Source organism: Oryctolagus cuniculus, chromosome 1 (assembly GCF_051225735.1).
Source record: "Oryctolagus cuniculus isolate XC-2025 breed Fujian yellow rabbit chromosome 1, ASM5122573v1, whole genome shotgun sequence".
Classification (NCBI taxonomy): domain Eukaryota; kingdom Metazoa; phylum Chordata; class Mammalia; order Lagomorpha; family Leporidae; genus Oryctolagus; species Oryctolagus cuniculus.
In genome coordinates, this window is record NC_142867.1 from 128521002 (window position 1) to 128542548 (window position 21547).

A 21547-nucleotide genomic window follows, 5' to 3' on the forward strand; every position below is an offset into this window, starting at 1 on the left:
GCGGCCTGGAGGCCGCAGCGAGGGAGAGGCGTGCGCGCATGCGCGCAGCTTCTCCAGCGCATCCGGGCTGGAGCTGCCCTCCCCCTCCCCCGCCCGAAGCCGCCGAGGCACTTCGGTGGGTTGCACCGCTGGAGGTTGGGCGGCTGGCTGCGCTGCTCGGCGCCAGACCCCACCCGGTGGGCGGCAGGCCGCGCACGCCGGGCTCTGCGGGGGCTGCCCTCCCGGGGGCTGCACGGCAGACCCTCGCCCGCTCCCCGGCGCCATCGCTCGGGCTGGCTCGGGGCTGGTGTGCGCGCTGCGCGGCGCCTCGGTGCTCCGCTGCTCGGGCGCTGCAGCCCGCAGTCGCTGCCTCCCCCGGGCAGCCGGGCAGCTGGCCGTCGCCCACCGCCGAGCCGGAGCCGCGCAGCCAGGCCGCGGCCCTCTGGCCTGCCCACCCCTAGGGCAGCGCGCGCCCCGGACGCAGGAGCGGTCCTCGCCGAGCCCGGCGCGGCCCCCCGCGGGGAGATGAGCTTCTTCGGCTTCGGGCAGAGCGTGGAGGTGGACATCCTGCTGAACGATGCGGAGAGTCGCAAGCGCGCCGAGCACAAGACGGAGGATGGGAAGAAGGAGAAATATTTCCTCTTCTACGACGGCGAGACCGTCTCCGGCAAGGTGAGCCTCGCGCTCAAGAACCCCAACAAGCGGCTGGAGCACCAGGGCATCAAGATCGAGTTCATCGGGCAGATCGGTGAGTGGCCGGCCTGCCCCTGACCCTCACGCAGGGCAGCCCCGGGGCCTGGGCTTCGGCCTCCCGCGCGGCCGGGCCTCCCCGCGGGGTGACAGCGCGCCGCCGGGGCTGGGGACCGAGCGCCCCGAGCTCGCTCGCTGCTGGTGCCAGCCCAGCCCCTGGCACATGGCCGCTGACCCCGGGATTTCGCAGGCAGGTGCTGGCGCGGAGCCTGCAGGTGGGTGTGTAGGGCGAGCATGCTGCCCGCAGCAGGGAGACCCTTAGTGCAGCCGGGCTCCGCCGCGCCCTGTTCTCTAGCGACGTGGTGTGGGCGCGGGCCCATGCGTGCCCTGTTGGCTCAGCTCGGGCCCGAGCTCCCTAGCCTTGCACGTGGCCGAGAAAGACCTGGAATCCGCAGCCTCCGCCGGCCTGCCTACCTGCCTCGCCCGCGTTTCTCAGACTTTCCTGTTAGTTTTCCGCTGGACTGGTTTTATCCGTAAAGACGGAGAAACAATGTTTCTAGAACGACAATGAACGGAGCCCACATCTGAACGCCCGCGGCCTCTTCAGGCAGTGAGCATCCATCGTTAGGAGGCAGCCAAAGGCAGTAACAGCTAAAAGGCGGTTGGCAGAGCTGCCTGCCCATCAAGGCCGGGGTGCCTGGTATTAAAACACTCAGGTGCTTCTAAAATAGACCCTTTCTGCCATTCAGTTGGAAGGAATTTGCCCGGTAAATCCTCCATGGGCTGCAAACACCCCTGGCAGAGAACACCCTGCCTTGCACGTGCACCGATGTGTTTAAAGACTGGGAAAGTCGCTGGCACCCTGAGCCTGCAGCACAGAATCGGGTCTCCCGTTTCACTAAGGCAGGACACACTGCAACGTAGGCAGGGGAAGCCGAGGTGAAGGGGTCCTGGTGGCCCAACTCTGCAGCCCACACTGCCTCTGCTTACTGAAGCCAGCTGAAATCAGGCTGAAGACGGAGCTAGTCCTGTGGGGTCCTTTATTGTTCTTTGTGCAACCAGAATGTGAGAGGCCCACTCCTGTCCTGGCAAAGGGGCTGAGGAGTGGTCTCTGGCCTCCTGCTCGCTGGACCCCAGGGCTTCTTAGCCAGACGTGCTTCTGCATCAGATGGTAGCAGCATGGCCAGCCTCCCCACCAGGTAACAGGAGGACCCCTCCTGTGACCACAGAAGCATCTTGAGATACACCCCACCCCCAGCACTCCACCAGCAGACAGGAGGAACTCCGGGCATTTTCTGCTAGGGATGACCGTACAAAGTGGTTGAGAAGTTCTTGCCTACCAGGAAATGGCATTTCTGAGTAGTTTTAAAGTTATTGCATCCCTTGTTTGGCTTCATAATGCCAATGTACACAGGAGTGTTTGGTATGTGTCTACACCATCACTCCGAGGTGCTGGTACAGTGCCCCTGTGTGGAAGATAACCCAGAATGGCTCCTACCCCCAACAGCAGGAAATGAACTGCTGGAGGAATGGTGTCAGTGTCCCCCTGGTGTAAACGGGAGGCTGCTGGCTGTGACTGCTCCTCCTGGCTTCCCTTCCGACTTCTTAACCTTCAGACGTCATCCCACTAAGAACTCTTCCTGGGCACTGTGGGCCGAGCTGACCACGGGACTCTGGGAAAGTTAGGCCCCTCTCTGGATCTCAGCTTTCTTAGCTGTACAGCGAGACTAATAAAATTGCCTGGTGAGAGTGTTGAGCATGTCAGGGAATTGTAGATCACGCCCTTATAAAGGATTCCTTTATGAAAATTAGGGCATTCGACATAATGATGTTCCTCTTAACAGATTCAATTATTAGTCACTGGCTTACTGCTCTTCCCCCAGGTCTCTCCAGATGACATTACACTTGCATGTTTCAGCCTTTGCCTTAAAGCTTCTGCTGCAGTCGTGTGGGCCAGTTCCAGCTGCGTGGTTAAAGGACTCTTGATTATTACTCTCCATTATTATGGATACATGAGAGACTAGTAATAGAACAATACAGAGTGACGAGCAAAACGTGTGTTTTTCTTATTTAGCTCTGGGATGTATTCCTTGATCAAGAACAAGGCATTGATGTATTTCCTCTTGATATAAAAGGAAGTTTGTGTTCATGAAACACATGTTGATCCTAAACACACACTGGCCTATTTTCTCTTTTTCCCATTTTATCCTCCTGGTCCCCTACAGAAGCAGGGTGTGACATGTTCGTGTCACACACCTACAGCAGTCACTGTGAATTGACCTCAGGGCACCAGAGCAGAGCTAGAGTGATTTTGCTGAAGTTGCGGTCTTGTGGTTTTCTCCTTCACTGCATTCTTAGACTGTGTGCGAAGTGGGCGGAGCTTCTTCTGTCGGGGTCTGAGGTCTGGCTGTATGGGTGATGTATATGGGGCTAAGAAAGTTGATGTCATTCAGCTGCATCCCCCTTCCGCTCTGACTTTGGACAGGGTTTTGGGAGGCAGGCAGGAAGAGGTGCTAATGTGTGCCCCGTCCCATCTCTCTGTAGCTTGCTCTGGCTGAGGCTCATCTGTGTCCATGACTCCACTGTCTTCTCATTTCTGATTACCCCTAAAACTGTTTCTTGGTCCTGACCCAAACTCCGTTGTGGCTTTCACACCCGTGTTTCCAGTTGCCTGCTGGGCATATCCGCTGGGATCCCCCTCAGATGTGTGTGGCAGTCTCCTTCCTGGCCTTTATGCATTTGTTTTTCTCATGCTCTGTAAGGGTGAGCTTTCTAAAGGGCACCTGTAACATTGTCAGTCTCCTCCTGTAAATTGTTCTCTGTCCTCTGTTTAAAGGGGAAAGTTACGTCCAGCTCCCTCCTGAGTCGATCCCTGCCTCTCTTTCAGGCCTCATTTCTCCCTAACCCTTTGTCTTTACCATCTGCAGCTTCCTCACAATACCCTATCCTTCTAGAATCTTGGCCTCTCCTCTTTGTACGTTGTCATCTTTCTGCAAGGTATGACATTCCACATACCCAAACTGTTATTCATGGCTCCACAGTCGTCAGAAATGTCAGGGCCACCAGAAAGCCTCCCCACACTTGCCCAGGCTGCCTTCAGCTCTTCCTCTAGAGGCTTCATTGATATCTCATCTCAAGCAGGAATTGACAAGGTTCTGACTTGTTTTTTAATTCAGGGACTACCTGCAGCCCATCAGGAGGCTGGTAGCTAATCTCCTGTCTTAGCACATAGAAGGTGCTGAGTAAATGTTTGTTAATGAGATGCAACACTGGTCAGATCCAAGAATTCATAGAAACTATATTTTATTTTCTCTTTTCTCCTCCTAGATATGCCAGTATTATTTTATTTATTTATTTATTTTTAAAGATTTATTTACTTATTTGAAAGGCAGAGCTACAGAGAAGCAGAGAGAAAGAGAGAGAGACAGGTCTTTCATCCACTGGATCACTCCCCAAATGGCCACAATGGCTGGAGCTGTGCCAGTCTGATTCCAGGAGCCAGGAGCTTCTTCCAGGTCTTCCCACGTGGGTGCAGGGGCCCAAGCACTTGGGCCGTCTTCTACTGCTTTCCTAGGCCATAGCAGAGAGCTGGATCGGAAGTAGAGCAGCCAGGACTCAGGTTGGTGCCCATATGGGATGCTGGTGCTGCAGGCAGTGGCTTTACCCACTAAGCCACGGTGTTAGCCCCGCCAGTATTGTTTTAATGAAGGAAGTGCACAGGATGGCTTTCGTAGTTACTGTTCACTAGCTGGGCTTCCTGCTTGCATTGATAAATGGGATGACTCACGACAGGCCTGCGCCCACTGGAGCAGCACCCACCCCGAGTCAGCTGGGGTCAGGAAGCATTAAAGCCCATGGCAGTCGCCTGCTTTTGCAGCTTCCTTTCATCACTCTCCCACGCCACATCGATGCTGGTTTCTCCCTGTACTGGTAGCACATCCCTAATCTGAAAATCCAGAATCCAAATTTGGAGTTCTGCCATGACACTGAAAAAGTTTCAGATTTCAGAATTTTGGATTAGGGGTGCTCAGTTGGTAAGGTCTGTGCAAATGCTCCAAAAATCAAACAACAACAACAAAAAAAGTCAAAAGACCTCTGGAATCTGAGAGATTTCTGGTCCCCAGCCTTCTGGATAAGGAATACTCAGACCTGTGGTCCTCTCAGGCCTGCACCAGCTGCACATTGCTGCAGTTCGAGTGTTTCTCCCCGAGAGTATCAGATCTTACTTAGTTATGTCTCCATGGGACAGACGGTCTAAGACTGGGGCAGTGCACCAGCTAATGGCTCACATCCTTAGTTAGATGCATGGCATTTAAAGAGCACCGAGGGAGGAAGCATAGCTGTTAGAATCAGAGGAGACCATTATGCAGCCAGAATCCTTTGGGGAGCACTGGTGGATGCTATGAGGCATACCTGGATCACCTTAGCAACTAATGCGGTAAGATAAACCAGGCACACAGGAGCATCCCTGTCCTCCAAAACCAAGTAGATATTAGCTTTCATTATTTTTTTTTAAGTTTTAATGAACACATCATTACCACATCAGTCTTGTACTTTTGAGTTTTGTGTATCTCAGTTCAGTAACCCTTGAAATACTAAGTGAGACACACACATTGTGATTCAGTGCGTTGATTCTGGCCTTCTTGATAAGTTGCTGGCCGTGTTTGGAGCAGTGTGTCGCAGAGCAGAGGTGGATACAGGCAGAGGAGGCGTGATTGCACCCACAGACTTAGCAAGAGGCAGGAGATGTGTTGGGGTGTGATTGGTTGGCTCTGCTGGTCAACCAGCAAATGGGTAGGAAAATCAGATGACAACCCCTCGCAGACTTACGTTTCTTCCAAGACTGGCACAAGGCTGGGACTAAATGGGATCCTGGCCCAGCAGCAAGTTTTAGAGTCATGGGATCGGCCTGTGATGCAAATCTGGCTCAGTTTCCTTCCAAAGTGCCAAATTCACTTCTTGGCCATTGGCCGCAAGTTTTACCGTGAAAACTTCCTGAATACAAAAGTTAATTCCTCATGTTGGACCGAAAAGGAAGCTAAGGACTGAGAAGTTACCTTAAATAAACCTGACAGTTCCCCCTTCTAACCTGAAATGTCTGGTCTTGGAGGGCTTTGGTGGTAAGGATGAATTAGGGATGATTTTGTGATTGCTTCTTTAGGATGGAATGGAGGCATTTTATAGTCCTTAGGGGCCCAGAGCTCTTGCTAGCACAGTCTTGGATTTCTATCCTAATTTCTATTCTATTTCTATTCTAATTTAGGTGGGATAAAACCAGATTTTCTGGCAAATAGCAAAGTAGAGCTGCTGTTGCTGTCCCTTTGCTCCACAATGTTTGCCAAAGCTTGTAAATCATAAATTTAAAAGTCTGAGTTAGCCCTGTGCTCTGACCACACACTGCCCCCCCCCCCCCGGGCTCATTAGCAGGGAGCTGGCTCACAAGTGGAGCAGCCAGGACTCAAACCGGCACCCATATGGGTTGTAGGCATCACAGGCAGTGGCGTTACTCATCATCACTGTGCCACAGTGCCAGCCCCCGGCGGCTGCTCTCCCACGGCTATTTACATGGGTGCAGGAGGAGCCATGTAGGAAGAATGTGATGCTGTGCAGGGCAGGACTTCTGCCAGGGGCCCCTGCTGGGCCGGGCAGACTGCTTGCTTCTGCACTGTTGCTAGGATCCTCCAGTGCTGGCTCCCTGAGTCCTCTCTGAGCCCTCCCAGTTTTGTTTATTTCTCACAGCCTTTCCGCTGTGATCTTGTTTGTGTATTTTCCATCCTTCCCATCTTCCTCTTAACGTCGGGATTTCCAACTTTAATTTCATGGACATTGGGGTCTTCCTCTGCCTGCCACTGTTCTTGAAACTGGGGCCAGAGTCCCTTGCTTGGGAACTGAGGTACCGAATCCCCAAGTTAAGGGTTCAGTTCCTATGTAAGTACCAGCACCATGAACACAGGCTCAGGTAGTGAGAGCAGAGGAGCCCTGGGACTGGGACTGGCCCGGGCCCTGTGCCTGCACTGCCCCTGCACTGCCTGCCTTTTACTGGGAGCTGTTACTGGGTTATTCCCATTTCCCCCTGCAGTTGGGAATTGTCATCTCCTATCTCAGGGTTTTGTGGATTATCACTTACTACCCAGAATGCTGCCTGCTGCTAAAACCATTTAGTGTTTGGAAGAAAAGGTACACGTTGTTTGTAATAAAAGATTCATCAGAGTGTGACTACATAGGAAATCAGCCACAAATGTGACCACAGAACACATTGTCAATTCATGCAGAAGTGAAGTTCCTTGTAGGGGATTACCGATGCTCCTACCACCTTCACGGGTTGGAAGAGTATCATGACCGAGTCCTTTCTGCTTCAGAGTGCCCCTCTGTGTAGGGGAGAAGATTTCCTATGGCATAAGCAGGTCGACCAGCGAGTGGGTGGATTTGCACACAGATTGCAAACCACCGTGTCAAACAGTTTTCCTGCTTCTGGGCACGGTCTTTCCATGGAGCTGAGCACTGCTGGCTCTAGAAAGGCAAGCAGTCTCACTTCTTGGGCCAAGAAGACTTTGATTCTAATCAGGCCTCCAGGCTTATGCTGTCTGGGGGCTCCCAAAGTCAGCTGTTCCCCACAACCCCGAGTGTGCAGGTTATATGAGAGAAATCTAGGACCAGCATCATGGGCAGTTGTCCCACGACCCCTCTCTGTGGACCAGTTTCTTTTCTCATAGAAGCAGCAGATGTACTCTGCCTGCTTCATTTTCCCGGTCTTCCCTTCCTGCTGCAGGTTGCAGCCTAGTATAGGACTTGAACCCAGAAATACCCGAGGGGCAGTAGCTTGAACCACAAGATGGCCACATTTCGTCATCACAGCATGAAGTGTCCGTTACTGCAGGGCTCAGTACTGGAGGGTGCCTGGCAGCTGAGGGTATAGGCCTTCGGTGCAGAATGGAAAGAAGCACCTTGTGCTATGTGTAGCAAAACTTAAATAGCAGAACATGAATAGACAGGAAATGATGTAGAACAAGCAGACACCGTGAGCTTACTATAAAGAAATACCAGAACTGTTTCCTGAAGAGGATAGATTTAGAGCAGCACTTTCCCAAGTGTGGTCCCTACTGCCCCAGGCAGCTTATTAAAAGTATAACTCTTCAGGCCCCACCCCAGACCTCTTGAACCAACAGCTCTAGGGACAGGGCCTAGCGTTCTGTGTTTTAACCATCCTGGAGGGGTCCTGGTGCACACTGAAGTTTGAAAACCACTGACTTGGTTGGAGAGAAAAGCATTCAAGCTTCCACGTCAGACGGGCTGCAGACCTTCCTTTTTGAGTGACAGCAGCGTCTTTGTTTTGCATCCTTAGCCTACACTGCCTCCTCTGCTCCTCACCCCTCGTCGTACCCATTCCCAGAAATAGATGCCCCCCAGGAGGGGCCCTGCTCCCCTCCCAGCCCTTCACCTAGCTCTGTGACTCCGACCCAGGCAGGCGCTGAAACGCTCCATGCCTCAGTTTCTTTTGTGTTAAGTGGGGTGATATGGTCTGCCCAGCTATGTCATGAAATTACATGGAAGAGACAATTAAATAACCATACAAATCCTCTCAAAAGTTAGAACAGTTAAAAGGAGAAGCTTCTTAAAGAAATGGAGCCTTTTTGATGCCAGCATCCGTGACTTTTCTGTTAATAAAGATGCTGTGCACCTGTCCTGGAGCAGGCTTCTCTCAGGTTCTTCCTGGACCGTGGGATTTCACTGCGTAAAATGCAAGAGTGTATGGAAAGAGGGGTGGGAGGGAGACCAGCATATGGGGAATGCAGGGATGGAGGCACCAGAAGAGGAGAGGCTGGAGGGGCCTGCCTCGTGGGGAGGTCTTTGGGAGCCTGGGGTCTGATGGCCGAGGTCATTGCTCTCTCTCCAGAACTCTACTACGACCGCGGGAACCACCATGAGTTTGTGTCCCTGGTGAAGGACCTGGCTCGGCCCGGAGAAATCACGCAGTCACAGGCCTTTGACTTTGAGTTCACCCATGTGGAGAAGCCGTATGAGTCATATACAGGGCAGAATGTGAAGCTGCGGTAAGTCGTTCTCACTTCCTCCACGCGTGCCCCACGCCCGGCCCTGTGGAGGGGCCCACAGCTCCTGTTTTCTGAGCACCTGGAGCCCAAGCCCAGCCCTGTGGAGGGGCCCACGGCTCTCCTGTTTTCTGAGCACCTGGAGGTGGATGGAGAAGGAGGACTGTGGTACGCCGGTCATTGTTTAACAGCCCCTGACTTGTAACGTTTGTCAGGTTCTGTGGTGTGCATTTGTATCCCTGCCAGCCCTGGTTCCATCCTGCAGCCTGGGAGAGGTACGTAGCTGTGTTTACAGAGCAGTCCCACTGCACAGACACCAGGTGGACATTCCTTCAAGAGCGAAGAGCATCGGGAAACATAGGAAAATAATTAGGAAGGAAGCTACAGGTTTTCAGACCGTGTTGCCTTTGTTTCCAATATATTTCATTTAATTGTCTAAGTTTCTACAATTTAAATATCTGCCGCTCATAAAGCTCCTGAAAATTCCATAATCAGTTTTTATAACTGCTGGCCAAGGCATAGCCCTTGTGGGGAATCCAGAGGTCCTGACCCACCTGTTGCTCCACACTGCCACACAATATCAGTGAGGGTTTGGGCTCCGCAATCAGCTTCCTCACTTGAAAAATGAGCAACAGATTTGGATTCAGCTCTGTACCTGTCCTCTCCATCTTTTGGGGATGACAAGAAAATAAAACATAACACAGTGTGACACACTTTTTTAAAAAAAGAAATATTGCATGTGTTCTAAGTACTTGGAATTGTTTTTACTGCTGCAGTCATGGGAACTGTGAGCACAGGCGTTGATGCCAGGGCCCACGGAGTGAGGACTCTTGGCTGCATCCCTGCAGTACGTGAAGTCCCAGGGATAAAGCAGACTCCTGTGTCACACTGCATACCCGACTCAGGTCAACAGATGAGCTCATTTTCCACTCCCTTCTCCCACTCTCTCCTCTGCCATTGGAACAGTGTTCCTGGGTTCTCTGAACACCTTGCAGCGGGTCTCAGCACTGATGTTACCCACACTAAATACAGTGTTTCATAACTGCACTCGGAAGGCAAAGATAGTGAGGATTCTCATTAGAAGTCATCCCTGAAGTGTGGCTATGGATTTATTATTTGGGGGGGGGGGGCAGTGGATTTGTAAATTTTTTTAAAGATTTATATATTGAAAGGCAGAGTGACAGAGGGAGACAGACATCTTCCATCCTCTGCTTCACTTCCGAGCTGCCTGCAACATGTGGCTGAACCAGGGTGAAGCCAGGAGGCTGGAGCTCCAGCTAGACTGCCGTGTCAGTGGCAGGGACCACTGACGTGATTTAGGCCATCATCTGCTTTTCAGTTGCATTAGCAGGAAGCTGGATTTGAAGCAGAGGAGCTGGGACTTGAAAATCAGCACTCCAACATGGGATGTGGGCATCTCAAGCAGTGGCTTAATTCTCTGTGGCCATAATGGCTGGCCCATGAAGGGTTTTATGTCAGAAAAAAAGGTGTTGAAAACAGTATGACAGTTCTTCAAAAAGTTAAACACAGAATTACATGGTCCACCAATTCTGCTCCTGGCTATACATCCAACAATATTGAAATAGGATCTGAGATAGGATCCAGAACAGATATTTGCACACTCGTGTTCATATCAGTATTATTCACAATAACCAAAAGATAGAAGCAAACTATGTCTGTTGATGGGTGAGCAGATAACAAAATGTGGGGTGAGCATTATGGCACAGTAGGTTAAGCTGCTGTCGGTGACCCCAACATCCCATGTGAGCACGAGGTCAAGGCCCAGCTGCTCCTCTTCTGCTCCAGCTCCCTGTTAATTTGCCTTTGAAAGCAGCAGATGACCCTTGAGCCCCTGCCACCCACATGTGGGAGATTTGCATGAGTTCCTAGTTTTAGCCTGATCCATCCCTGGCCGTTGCAGCCTTTTGGGGCATATAGAAAATCTCTCTTTTCTCTCTGTATCTGTATCTCTGACTTTGCCTTTCAAAGTAAATAAAATAAGTCTTAAAAAATGTGGTATAGACATAAAGTGAAATACTACATACTCTTAAAAAGGAAGGGAATTGTGTCATATGCTACAGTGTGGATGAACCTGAAGGACATTATGCTAAGTGAAATAAGCCAGTCGTAAGAAGACAAATGCTGTGTGATTCTACTTTTATGAGGTCCCTAGAATTGTCAGATCGTAGAGACGGAGAGAAGGGTGCTTGCTAGAGGCTGAGGGGAAGGGAAGAAGGGAGCTGCCCTCAGTGGCGATGTTGACAAGTTCTGGAGGTGTGTGGTGGTGATGGTCACACACAGTGTGAAGGTACCTAATCCTGCTTTGAACTAGACAGTTAAAAATAGCTAAGAGGGTAAATTTCAAGTTATGTATATTTTACCATAACTTAAAAAATAAAAATATTACCATCCAAATTAGATGAAGACTTTAGAATTCATATTGAAAAAGAGAAGAGGTGAAGGTAAGCAAATTAGTTGAGGACAGTTTATAGAAGATGAGCTTGTATCTTAGTGACAGGGTGGAGGGAAAACTTGAAAAGATTGTTTTGCCTTTTCTTTCCCTTTATTTTTTAGGCAGAAGAGATTATCTCCTTTTTAAAGATTTTGGTTTATTTATTAGAGAGAGAGATCTTCCATCTGCTGGTTCACTCCCCAAATGACCTCAATGGTTGGGGTTTGTCCAAACCAAAGCCAGGAGCCAGGAACTCCCTCTCCCACGTGGGTGGCAGGGCCCAACTACTTGGGTCATCCACTGCTGCCTTCCCAATTGTATTAGCAGAGAGCTGGATCAGAAGTGGAGTAGCTGGGACTCGAACTGGCACTTTGATATGGGATGCCAGAGAGATTCTTTTGAAAGTGTAAAGTCAATAGGTAGCACTTGGGGGGCGCGGGGTGGGGGATATGGGAACAAAACTGTTCCAAGGCTGTTATGAGGCCCTAGGAACTTGACTTCGGTAAACACAACGGGAACAGGTGGAAAACAAAGAATTCAATAGATACCGGCAGAATTTACTAATGGGCAGAGGCTTGCAGCATTGGAGATGGGGACAGAGGGCACTGGGAGGAAGAAACAATTGGAAATACGATGATTCGTCTCTTCTTGAGAGGGATTTGAGGTACTGGCAAAATAGGTGTAAAAGTCCACCGGACAGCTGGAACACAAGCCTGGTGCTGAGGACACAGGGACCCTTAGAAGTGAGTCGGGAATCATCTGCTCCAGGTAGTGAGTGATAGCTTTCTCCAGGAGGGTGGAGCTCAGGGAGGGAAGAGCTGGGACCCACAGAGGGATGGGGGGGGGGGGGAGGCATGCCACATCCTGTGGCGCCATGGGACCAGCGTGTCAAGGACAAGGAAGTGTTTTACCCCACACAGAAGGAAAGGCCATTGGATTTGGCAACTCAAGGGCCACTAGTTCCCCTCTGGAGAGCAGTCTCTGTTGGGTGATGGTTAGCAGCCTGAAGCCACGGTCAGTGGTCAGCACAGGACCTGGCTTGTGAACAGCGTTTGCTGAAGAAGTGGAAGGAAGGCGGGGCCCGTCAGGAGTGAACAGGGAGAGCAGAACGATCAAGATGCCAGGCAGAGGTTCCCACATTCGAGTCACTTGGAAAGCTTTAAAAAATTGTGTCTGTGTCCTTGTCCAGGGCAATTAGATGTCAGAGGTACTTGGGCATCAGGATTTTTTTTTAAAGTTTTATTTTATTTGTTTGAAAGATAGAGTTATAGGGCTGGGGGGGGGGGGCAGAGAGAAAGAGAGAGAGAAGGATCTTCCATCCGCTGGTTCACTCCCCAGATGGTTACAGTGGCTGGAGCTGCACTGATCTGAAGCCAGGAGCCAGGGCTTCTTCCGGGTCTCCCACATAGGTGCAGGGGCCAAAGGACTTGGGACATCTTTTTTTTCTTTTTTTTTTTTTTTAACTTTTATTTAATGAATATAAATTTCCAAAGTACGGCTTATGGATTACAATGGCTTCCCCCCCATACCGTCCCTCCCACCCGCAACCCTCCCCTTTCCCACTCGACTTGGGACATCTTATACTGCTTTTCCAGGTGCGTTAGCAGGAAGCTGGATTGGAAGTGGAGCAGCTGGGAGTCGAACTGGCGCCCATATGGGATGCTGGCCCTGCAGACCAGGGCTTTAACTAACCCGCTGCGCCCAGGGCCGGCCCCAGCATCAGGATGTTTGAAGCCTCTCTGCCTGCTCCTCAGATGACTAGTAACGCACACCCAGGTTGGGAATCCTTGTGCCAGATAGAGGAGGACAGGCTTGAGAGACAGAGGTGCTGTGGGTGAAGAAGAGGCACGTTTAGGCGCACAAAGCAGAGAAGGCAGAGAATGTTGCCTGGGAAGGCCTTCGTCTCTGAACGAGTGAAAAACAGTGTCTTCTGCAGACAGGGATGGGGGGGGCTGGGGAGCCTGAGCCATTGGAAAAGGTACAAATGGCCTGGGCAATGTGATGGATGTTACTGAGGTGAACAAACAGGAGCGCCGAGCAGCCAGCAGTGCCACGTGGAGTTACCCTTGTAACTTTCTTCAGCAGTGCTTAAGGCACTGGAGATGATCCGAGTTTTATTTATCAGAAAGTGTGATGAAAGGGGTGCTTTTTCCCTCTTTGGGTGTTAGTGTAGTGTTAAGGCAAGGGGACAAGGATTCCAGCCCCCCCCCCCCCCCCCAGGACTGTCCCTATGTCTTCTTTCCAGTTTGTCCCCTGCCATAGCAGCCCCCCTCTCCAGGGATCCTAAGTTCAGCCAGATATTTGTTATTCAAACAGACCAGGTCCTCTTGTTGCTTTACGTGTAAGGTTTGCGTTTCCACTCTCAGCCCTTGGCACTGGATTGCGCCATCTGAATTGGCACTGTCCGTGTATTCTCAGTGTTCCTGTTTATTTGCCCATCTCCCTCAGTAGCCTGTGGGTTTCCCATGAGGCTGCATCATATTCACCCCATGCCAGGCCCAGTGCTCAGTACCTGTATGCAGCGTGAATAGCCGACTTCATTTCTGTGTTCCCTCTTCTTTCACCTGTCCGGGACGTGAAAAATGTTTGTTGATCGAATACTGTTAAATGAGCAGGTGTGCCAGTATGTGGGTAGGAGACAGATCTCTGCACTCAAAAAGCCAGGAGTTGAAGAAATAAAGCATGTACCCAAACATATGGTAGACAGTGGCAGGGCCACGAAGGACCTAAGAACAGCAGAGGGAAACATTCTTACTTGGAACAGAGTTCTTAACCCAGGAACATGGGTTCCAAAGTTGGATTTGGGAAAAGGGACTGGAATCCCCTAGAGTTATAGTTACAGAATTTTGGGTGTAGGTGTATATGTGTATTTTCTCCTGGGAAGAGGGTTTGCAAACTCTCAAAGGCATACGAAGTCGCCAGAAATTAAGAATGAATCCCTGTAAGGGATTCACCCAACTGGGCCACTCTAGTCCCTGTGTTTGGGTAGCATCTGGAGGCTGGGTGTGTTCACTCAAGGGCTCCCTCTCTTCCAGCTATTTCCTTCGAGCCACCATTAGCCGCCGCCTCAACGATGTTGTCAAAGAGATGGACATCGTGGTTCACACGCTCAGCACATACCCGGAGCTGAACTCATCCATCAAGATGGAGGTTGGCATCGAGGACTGCCTGCACATTGAGTTTGAGTATAATAAATCCAAGTAAGTGTCCCAGGGCAGTGGATTAGTTACCAAGGGAGGTTAGGATTGGTGGAGCGGTGACTCGGACATTTCATCATGACATGGTGTGGAGGGAGACCCCTGACATGAAACAGAGAAAGTCTGTGTTAAGCCAGTTACATTTAGTTTGTCCAGGAAATGCAAACATCCAGAGGCTGTGGGGAGTGGGAGCTGAGTCAGGTGGCTTGCCTTTGATGGGACTGAGAGCAGAATTTTTTTTTTTTTAAGCTGGGAACATACTTGGTCTCTGGAACCTGGGTGAAGGAAAGATGTGCTTTTGCCCCACCACCTGACCCGGTGAGACAACCAGAGCAGCCCAGCACCAGTGCTGCCGGGCCTGGCCCCACATGTGAACCTGGGGTTGGGCGAGCTGGGAGGAAGGCAGTTCTGGGCCTAGCAAGGGCACAGGCTGCGTCTCCATTCTCCTGACAGTCTGAGTGGCCCATTAATGCCCCCGCCACAGGTGAAAGCAGCAGTGTCTCCTCCAAGAGCCTACAACAGCCATTAGAAGTAAACACAAGACCAGATCTTTTCAGTCATTAACATATGGTCAGGGGCCAGGTACTTCCAGACTACCTGCGCTGTGTGAGAGTGCATGAGTTACGTGTAATAGGAAGGAGTTATATGTAAAAGGAAGACTTGGAAACAGGTCCTATTCTGCCATTAACAAGTTGCATGAAAGTAAGTTAGTTCTACCATTTTTGTACCTCAGTTTTTCATCTGAAAAACAAGGGGCATGGACCACGTCCGTGGCTTTCAAACAAACCCAGGAAGTGGGAGGTGAAGGAAGAACAGGGTCTGGAGCCCTGAGGCCCCCATGACTCTTCAATCCAAGAGCAGGTCTCTGTCTCTTACATAGGAATGCTTCCATCTGGAGTAAAGTAACAAGTGACAAAAGTTTGAAAGCCCCGGAGTCCATGGTCTCCCTGCATCCCCTGTGAAATGCTGCAGGTGTCCTGCACGTTTGTGCTGACGTTACCCACGCGGTGTCTGCAGTCTGCTCCATCGGCTCTGAGCAGAACAGGGGCTGTGAAGTGGTGGGGACCACGCGTGCTGGGGAACTCGGATTCTGGGTCCGCCTCCTGTCTCTACCCCATGCTCCCAAATTTCCTTTTCTTCATTGGTATCATAAAGAGTTCCAAGTTCCAAAGTCCCTGCTAGCATGTCATGTTCTATGAGTTTCGGGTTTGAAGATTTTGCCCTCTTTGTACTTGCCTGATACAGAGGTGTACACATATAGACTGACTTTTGACCAGGCCAAAGAGAGAATCCTCAATGGCTCTGAAAGTGTACAATGTGGAGAAATTCACAGCAGCTCACAAAGCCTAGAGAGCGGGACTGAGGCAGAGACAGTGGCAGGGATGGAAGTCACCTAGGTTGAGGTGGAGAAGAGTTGGGAAGTCCACAGCACAGGTGGGAGGCTGGGGCGTGTAGGCGCCACATTGCATCATTCCCTGTAAGGTGCACGGCCGTGGTGGTGTACTCTCCACTGACACAGAATGGAGCCGGCCACTGCACCAGCATCTTCCTCTTTTTACTTTCTGTTCCTCAGATACCACTTGAAAGATGTCATCGTAGGGAAGATATACTTCCTGCTGGTGAGAATCAAAATCAAGCACATGGAGATAGACATCATCAAGCGGGAGACAACAGGCACCGGCCCCAACGTGTACCACGAGAATGACACGATAGCCAAGTATGAGATAATGGACGGGGCGCCGGTGCGAGGTGAGCCTCCTGCCCAGGGCCTGCACGGAGTTTGGGAGGGTCCCGGGGGAGTGCACGGGACCCATACTTTATTATTAACAACTCATACTTTATTATTATTATTATTATTATTATTATTAGAGCAGAGTTACAGAGAGGGAGAGAGGAAAGAGAGAAAGAGAAAGTGTCTTCCATTCATTAGTGCACTCCCCAAATGGTTGCAACGGTCATGGCTGGGCCAGGCCAAAGCCAGAAGCCAGGAGCTTCTTCTGGGTCTCCCAAGTAGGTGCAGGGGCCCAAGGACTTGGGCCATCTACTGCTGCTTTCCCAGGTGCATTAGCAGGGAGCTGGATCGGAAGTGGAGCAGCCAGGGCTCAAACCAGTGCCCATATGGGATGCTGGCATTGCAGGCAGTGTCTTAACCAGCCCCAACCCGTAATTCCTTAGTCTCTGTGTGCTGTGGATGCTAACATGGAGAAAAGGAGCACTGAGTCTCCTACCCTGCCTTTGCCCAGGAGAGCTTCAGTTGATCTCATTTATATTCTGGGCTAGTACTTAACATTTAGTCTCAAGAGTCCTAACTCTTGTAAAAATATGTTTGAAAAGTCCTTGTTTACCAGATACAGCTTGAAAATTTTACTTTTTTCCATTGACATGTTGACATTCTTCCTTGCTTCAGAATAAGAGATGCATGCAGAGTGGTCATTTTTGTTTCTGAGTTCTAGCTCGGACAGAAAGTCTCAGTGCATATTCATCAAGTGTGGTCTGGCCCACTGGCAGGTGTGCGGCAGAACTGGGAACACAGTGGAATGGGCCCTCCTCGTCCCCTGCAGCCACTGCTGCAGCAGGGATGGGGAGTGGACTCTTTGCCGTTCGGTTTGGGAGTAGCAGTCATGCACACTCCTCACTGAGTCCACAGCATCGGCGAGCAGGCCCTCATTCCGAAGAGTCCGGTGCTTGTGGAGTTTGTTTATCCCATAGCCTGATGTGTGTGGGAGGAGGAGTGTCATAGATTCAGCAGCCCTCAACCCTAGAGACACTCTCATTGGTTCCTGGGTGTCACCGTGCGAGGCCCTTGTGGGGCAGGGGTCAAGACCGAGCTCTCCTAACTCTGCAGTGTTGTATTTTCCTCACCATCTGTGCACCCAGAGCCAACTGTCATTTTTCCTGTACAGATGAAATGGGGGCATTGAGAAATAACACAAAGCAGCAGATAATTAAAAGAGCATATATTTAGCTTTGGATGACATGAGAGGTTTGGCCTTTCTCAGTAGAATTACTGTCCTGGTTTTGTTCTACAGGAAAGAAATGGTGATAAGAGCTAAAAGTGATCTAAAATATCATGCAGTCCAGAGAAAGCAACAGACTCACTCAGGAGTTTGGTTAATGGAGAACAAGGGACAGAATGAAGATTTTGTTTTCTGCTGTGCCCATTTATATTGGGGCTGTATTTGGTGGTGGGGGGGTAGGGGGGCAAACTAACTTAGAATGGAGGGAGATGGCACTGGCACTGAAATTGCTGGGGATGTGCCAGCTGCCTCCTGAAGACCCAGTAACAAGATGCATTGCGTGTTATCAATAGGTGCTTCACAGTTATGTCCTTGTGCTGTCCACTCAGTATTCTCAGAGTGGCAGTGGTGAGAGGACAGGAGCCACAAGGAGACCTGGACTGGGAGTGTCACATTTCCGCTTCAGTTGACTGCTGGGTAGCAGAGTGCAGGTTCCCCAGAGGCAGATGCATTCACTGTTGTGTGCCAGGCTGTGGACAGGCAGCATCTCATCTGCTGTGGTCAGCGGGATCTGGTATAAGGCAGAGTGGGTCACTTTGCTCCTTGTTCTGATTCCTGCTTCACCCGACAGGAGAGTCCATCCCGATCCGGCTCTTCCTAGCAGGGTACGAGCTCACGCCCACCATGCGGGACATCAACAAGAAGTTCTCTGTGCGCTATTACCTCAACCTGGTGCTGATAGACGAGGAGGAACGGCGCTACTTCAAGCAGCAGGTGAGGAACGGGCACCTCCTTCAGGCCCCTGGTTGCCCTGGGACAGAACAGGAAGGTTCCAATTCTGACAGACAGACTTAGCAGAATGGCTCAGGGAGGAAGTTTTTTTTTTTTTTTTTTCCAGATTTATTTGAAAGGCAGAGTTAGAGATAGAGGTCTTCAATCTGCTGTTTCACTCCCCAAATGGCCACAACAACTGGGGCTGCGCCAGACTGAAGCTAGGAGCCAGGAGCTTCTCCCGGGTCTCCCAAGTGGGTGCAGGGGCCCAAAGGACTTGGCCCTTCTGCTGCTGCTTTCCCAGGTGCATTAGCAGGGGGCTGGATAGGAAGTAGAACAGCTGAGACTCAACTGGCACTCATATGGGATACCTACACTGCAGATGGTGGGTTAACCCGGTGCACCAGGGAGGAAGCTTCTAACCTGTCTCTGTGCCACTTGTCATTTTAGCCAGAGATGGTGATAGTAGGTTAGCCAGATTCCCACGGCAAAAATGAGGATTCCGCTTGATACTCAGAATCTGCTTTCTGGGGCCTCCCTCCTGGCCCAGGAAGGAGCCAGGAAAGACTTAGCAGCCACTGCCTTTGGTGAGAGATCCACAGGGGAGATTCTTGTCCGAGAGTCCCCAGAACCAAGCTGGGAGCCTCTGGGAGACCCATCCTCTACCTCCTTCTCAGTGTTGCCTTGTCCCGCTCTCCCCAATCCTGCAGGAAGTGGTGTTGTGGCGGAAGGGTGACATCGTTCGCAAGAGCATGTCCCACCAGGCAGCCATTGCCTCACAGCGCTTCGAGGGCACAACCTCCCTAGGTGAGGTGCGGACCCCAGGCCAGCTGTCCGACAACAACAGCAGACAGTAGGCCCCCAGGGCCAGAAGCTGCTGGGCTCCACCCCAGCACCCCCATCTACTAAACACCAGCGGCTGGGGGAGGGGGAGGACGGTGTGAGACTCAGCTGACTGCTACTTGCAACCCGAAAACAAATCATGTTTTTGACTTCATTCTTTCCTCTGGAGAACCCAAGGGGCACGGGTGGGGAAGCAGCCTCCTTGGGATTCCGTGGCTGACTAGGGATTGGGAGACGCAGCGTCCAGGAAGCTGGTCTCCAGGGAGTAAGCCTTCTGCTGAAGTCCTTGTGGGGCTGCCTCGCGTCTTAAAGGCAGGCAGAGTGTGCGTCCATGTCTCCTGGTTTTCGGAGCTTCCTGATTCAGGGTCTGGGCTGTCCCTGGGGTTCTGAGCCGCCAGTGGGGCCCTAGGTGGTCACGTCTTACACTCCCCTCTGCTGTCCCTGAGGCGGTGGCAGAAGGAGGTGGACTTCCCCATCCTGACTGGTGGAGGGGGAAGCCTCAAGATCAGAAAGCTACCTCTTTGGGAGTCTTGTACGTGGTGCTTTGAAGTCTCCACAAGCCACCGTCCTGCTGGCCTCCCTCTGCCGGGACCCAGGCACCTGCCTTCTCCATCTTCTCTGGATTGTCAGTAGCATCCTGAGACAGAAGCCAGGAGACAGGCCTGGGGCTGACCATTCTTCACCCCTAAGAAATGCCTGGGCACAGAGGCCCTGGGGCAGCTGTCGCACACCAGTGACAGCAGCGTGAAGCCCAGGTCAGGCCAGGCCCCCTGAGGAAGACGGGGTCTGTGCATGGCGCCTGACGCCTTCACTGTGTGGCCATGCCACTTGGTAACACCGCAGTCTGGGTGGTTCTGCAGTACTTGCTTGTTGTGCCCCGACCAGCCCTAAACAAAGAGAGGCTGTTCCTTTAAGAAGAGATCCTGGGAAGGGGCTCTGACCCTAAGAGCAGACCCTTGTCACTCCTTGCCCTCCATTTAATTTCCAGAACTGGGCTTGACTTAAACACTTGGAGAGATTTTTGTTTTTAATCCCACCTCGAGTCCCTTCACCCAACCTACAAGTTAAGGGAGGGAGAAGGGGGCCTCAGCTGACAACTCTGCTCCCCCAGCTCCTGAATAATTTTGCTTGCCAAGTTATGTCTTCATCTTCCCCAGCTGACTGACCCAAGTCCAGGACCATTGGTAGTTTTCTTTTGAAAACACATAAAACACACACTCTGGTGTATATTCTTATTACGCTAGACAAGTGGGCAGTTTTTCCTCTGTTGCTCTGTGCTTGGGCCTAGAGCCCTAAAGGGGTTCACAGTCCTTTTCTGCATCACCTCGGAATCACCAGGCATCACCTGCCAGTGGCCTCCCTTCTCTTTAGGGAAAGGCTGAGACCCCAGTGAGTCTAATATTTGGCAGCCTAAGTTTGCAGTAATTTGGAAAGTAGAGAGGTTGGTTCCCTTGTCATCTTTCTGTTAGTGTGGAACCTAAGGACTCCCCTTTTCCTCAGGAATCAACACAGAGTAGGGCTCGTGGATCAGAGCTGAGAGTTGGGGGAGGGCCTTCGGGGTGATACATGAGGCTGGGGGCAACAGAACAAGGAAGATAAGCATGTTCAGGTGCGACACACAATCCCCAGGGAACAGGACCACCTGTCCTGCTGCCCTTGGATGACCAAGGCTGGGGCTCACGTGTATGAGGGAGGCAGTTTCTGTGTTCCCCGGCATTTTCAGAACGTGAGACACGGCTTGGGAGGCCCCCTCTCAATAGCTGGTATTCTTCATTAGAAAGCACTTGTCCATTCCTCTGCCTCCCGACTGACAACACAAGGTCCTCTTCCAGCTTCCCTAACATTTCAACCTTTCTCCTGCAAGAACTAGAATATAGAATTTGCTTTCTCTTGGGAGCTGTGTACAAGCCAGCCAGGCCTTCTGTCTTCTTGTACTCCACCCCCACTCTCTACTTCTCTGTCCAACTGTGAAAGTGAGGGGAGCCTCCTGCTCCCCCTCCTTTAAGGTCCCCATTCCTAGGAGGGCATAGGTACTAAACCAAGCAGTGCAACTTGTAATTAAGCAGCTGCAGTGTTTACATGTTTCTTAATGTGTTGTCTTTTCAATGGCTGTATTTAAAAGAAGAACACTTGTTTTAATGGTCTAATTAAAGGAAGCCCCTGTGGCTTTGGAGGCATTGTGCCCATGGTCCATCAGGGTCTCTGGTCTCTTCTGTCTCACACTGTCCCACCTCTGGCACTCCAGAAAGACACGTGCCTGCCCTAACTCCAGCACAGCACCTGCTGGCTCGGTGAATGATAGCACTTGGTGGGCCACCTGAGAAATGAATTGTTTTACCACTGTCTCACAGGTTATTCTGAAACTGTTCATGGGTCAAGCCTCTGTGGGTCCCAGATGACTTCCAGGGCAGGTGGGGAGGGCTGGAATAGAAAGACCAACCGCTAGCTGTGGTGGCTGTTAACACACCAGGTCTCAGTCCTACATCTATTTGCTCTGTAACCACTGACGACAGTCAAGGAAGCTGGAAGAGGCAGTCCTGCATCTTGGAGCCAAAGGAACCAGCCTGAAGGTAAGAATTCAGCAGGGGACTGTATGCACCCAATGTGGTT

At 51.2% G+C, this 21547-nt stretch overlaps 1 protein-coding gene across 1 annotated transcript; it reads left to right on the plus strand.

The window, feature by feature from the left end:
• Nucleotides 1–46: 46 nt before the first annotated feature.
• VPS26B (VPS26 retromer complex component B) lies at nucleotides 47–21128 on the plus strand. The gene is made up of 6 exons (XM_002721557.5): nucleotides 47–727; nucleotides 8564–8720; nucleotides 14205–14369; nucleotides 15940–16115; nucleotides 17955–18097; nucleotides 18805–21128. The coding sequence occupies exons 1-6, from the start codon at nucleotides 505–507 to the stop codon at nucleotides 18949–18951; spliced, it is 1011 nt and encodes a 336-aa protein (XP_002721603.1). The 5' UTR covers nucleotides 47–504; the 3' UTR covers nucleotides 18952–21128.
• Nucleotides 21129–21547: the final 419 nt, after the last annotated feature.

Coding starts and splice junctions, on each gene's coding strand:
- VPS26B (XM_002721557.5), top strand. CDS start 505: ATGAGCTTCTTCGGCTTCGGGCAGAGCGTGGAGGTGGACATCCTGCTG. Junction 728..8,563: donor CGAGTTCATCGGGCAGATCG/GTGAGTGGCCGG, acceptor CTCTCTCTCCAG/AACTCTACTACGACCGCGGG. Junction 16,116..17,954: donor GGACGGGGCGCCGGTGCGAG/GTGAGCCTCCTG, acceptor TTCACCCGACAG/GAGAGTCCATCCCGATCCGG.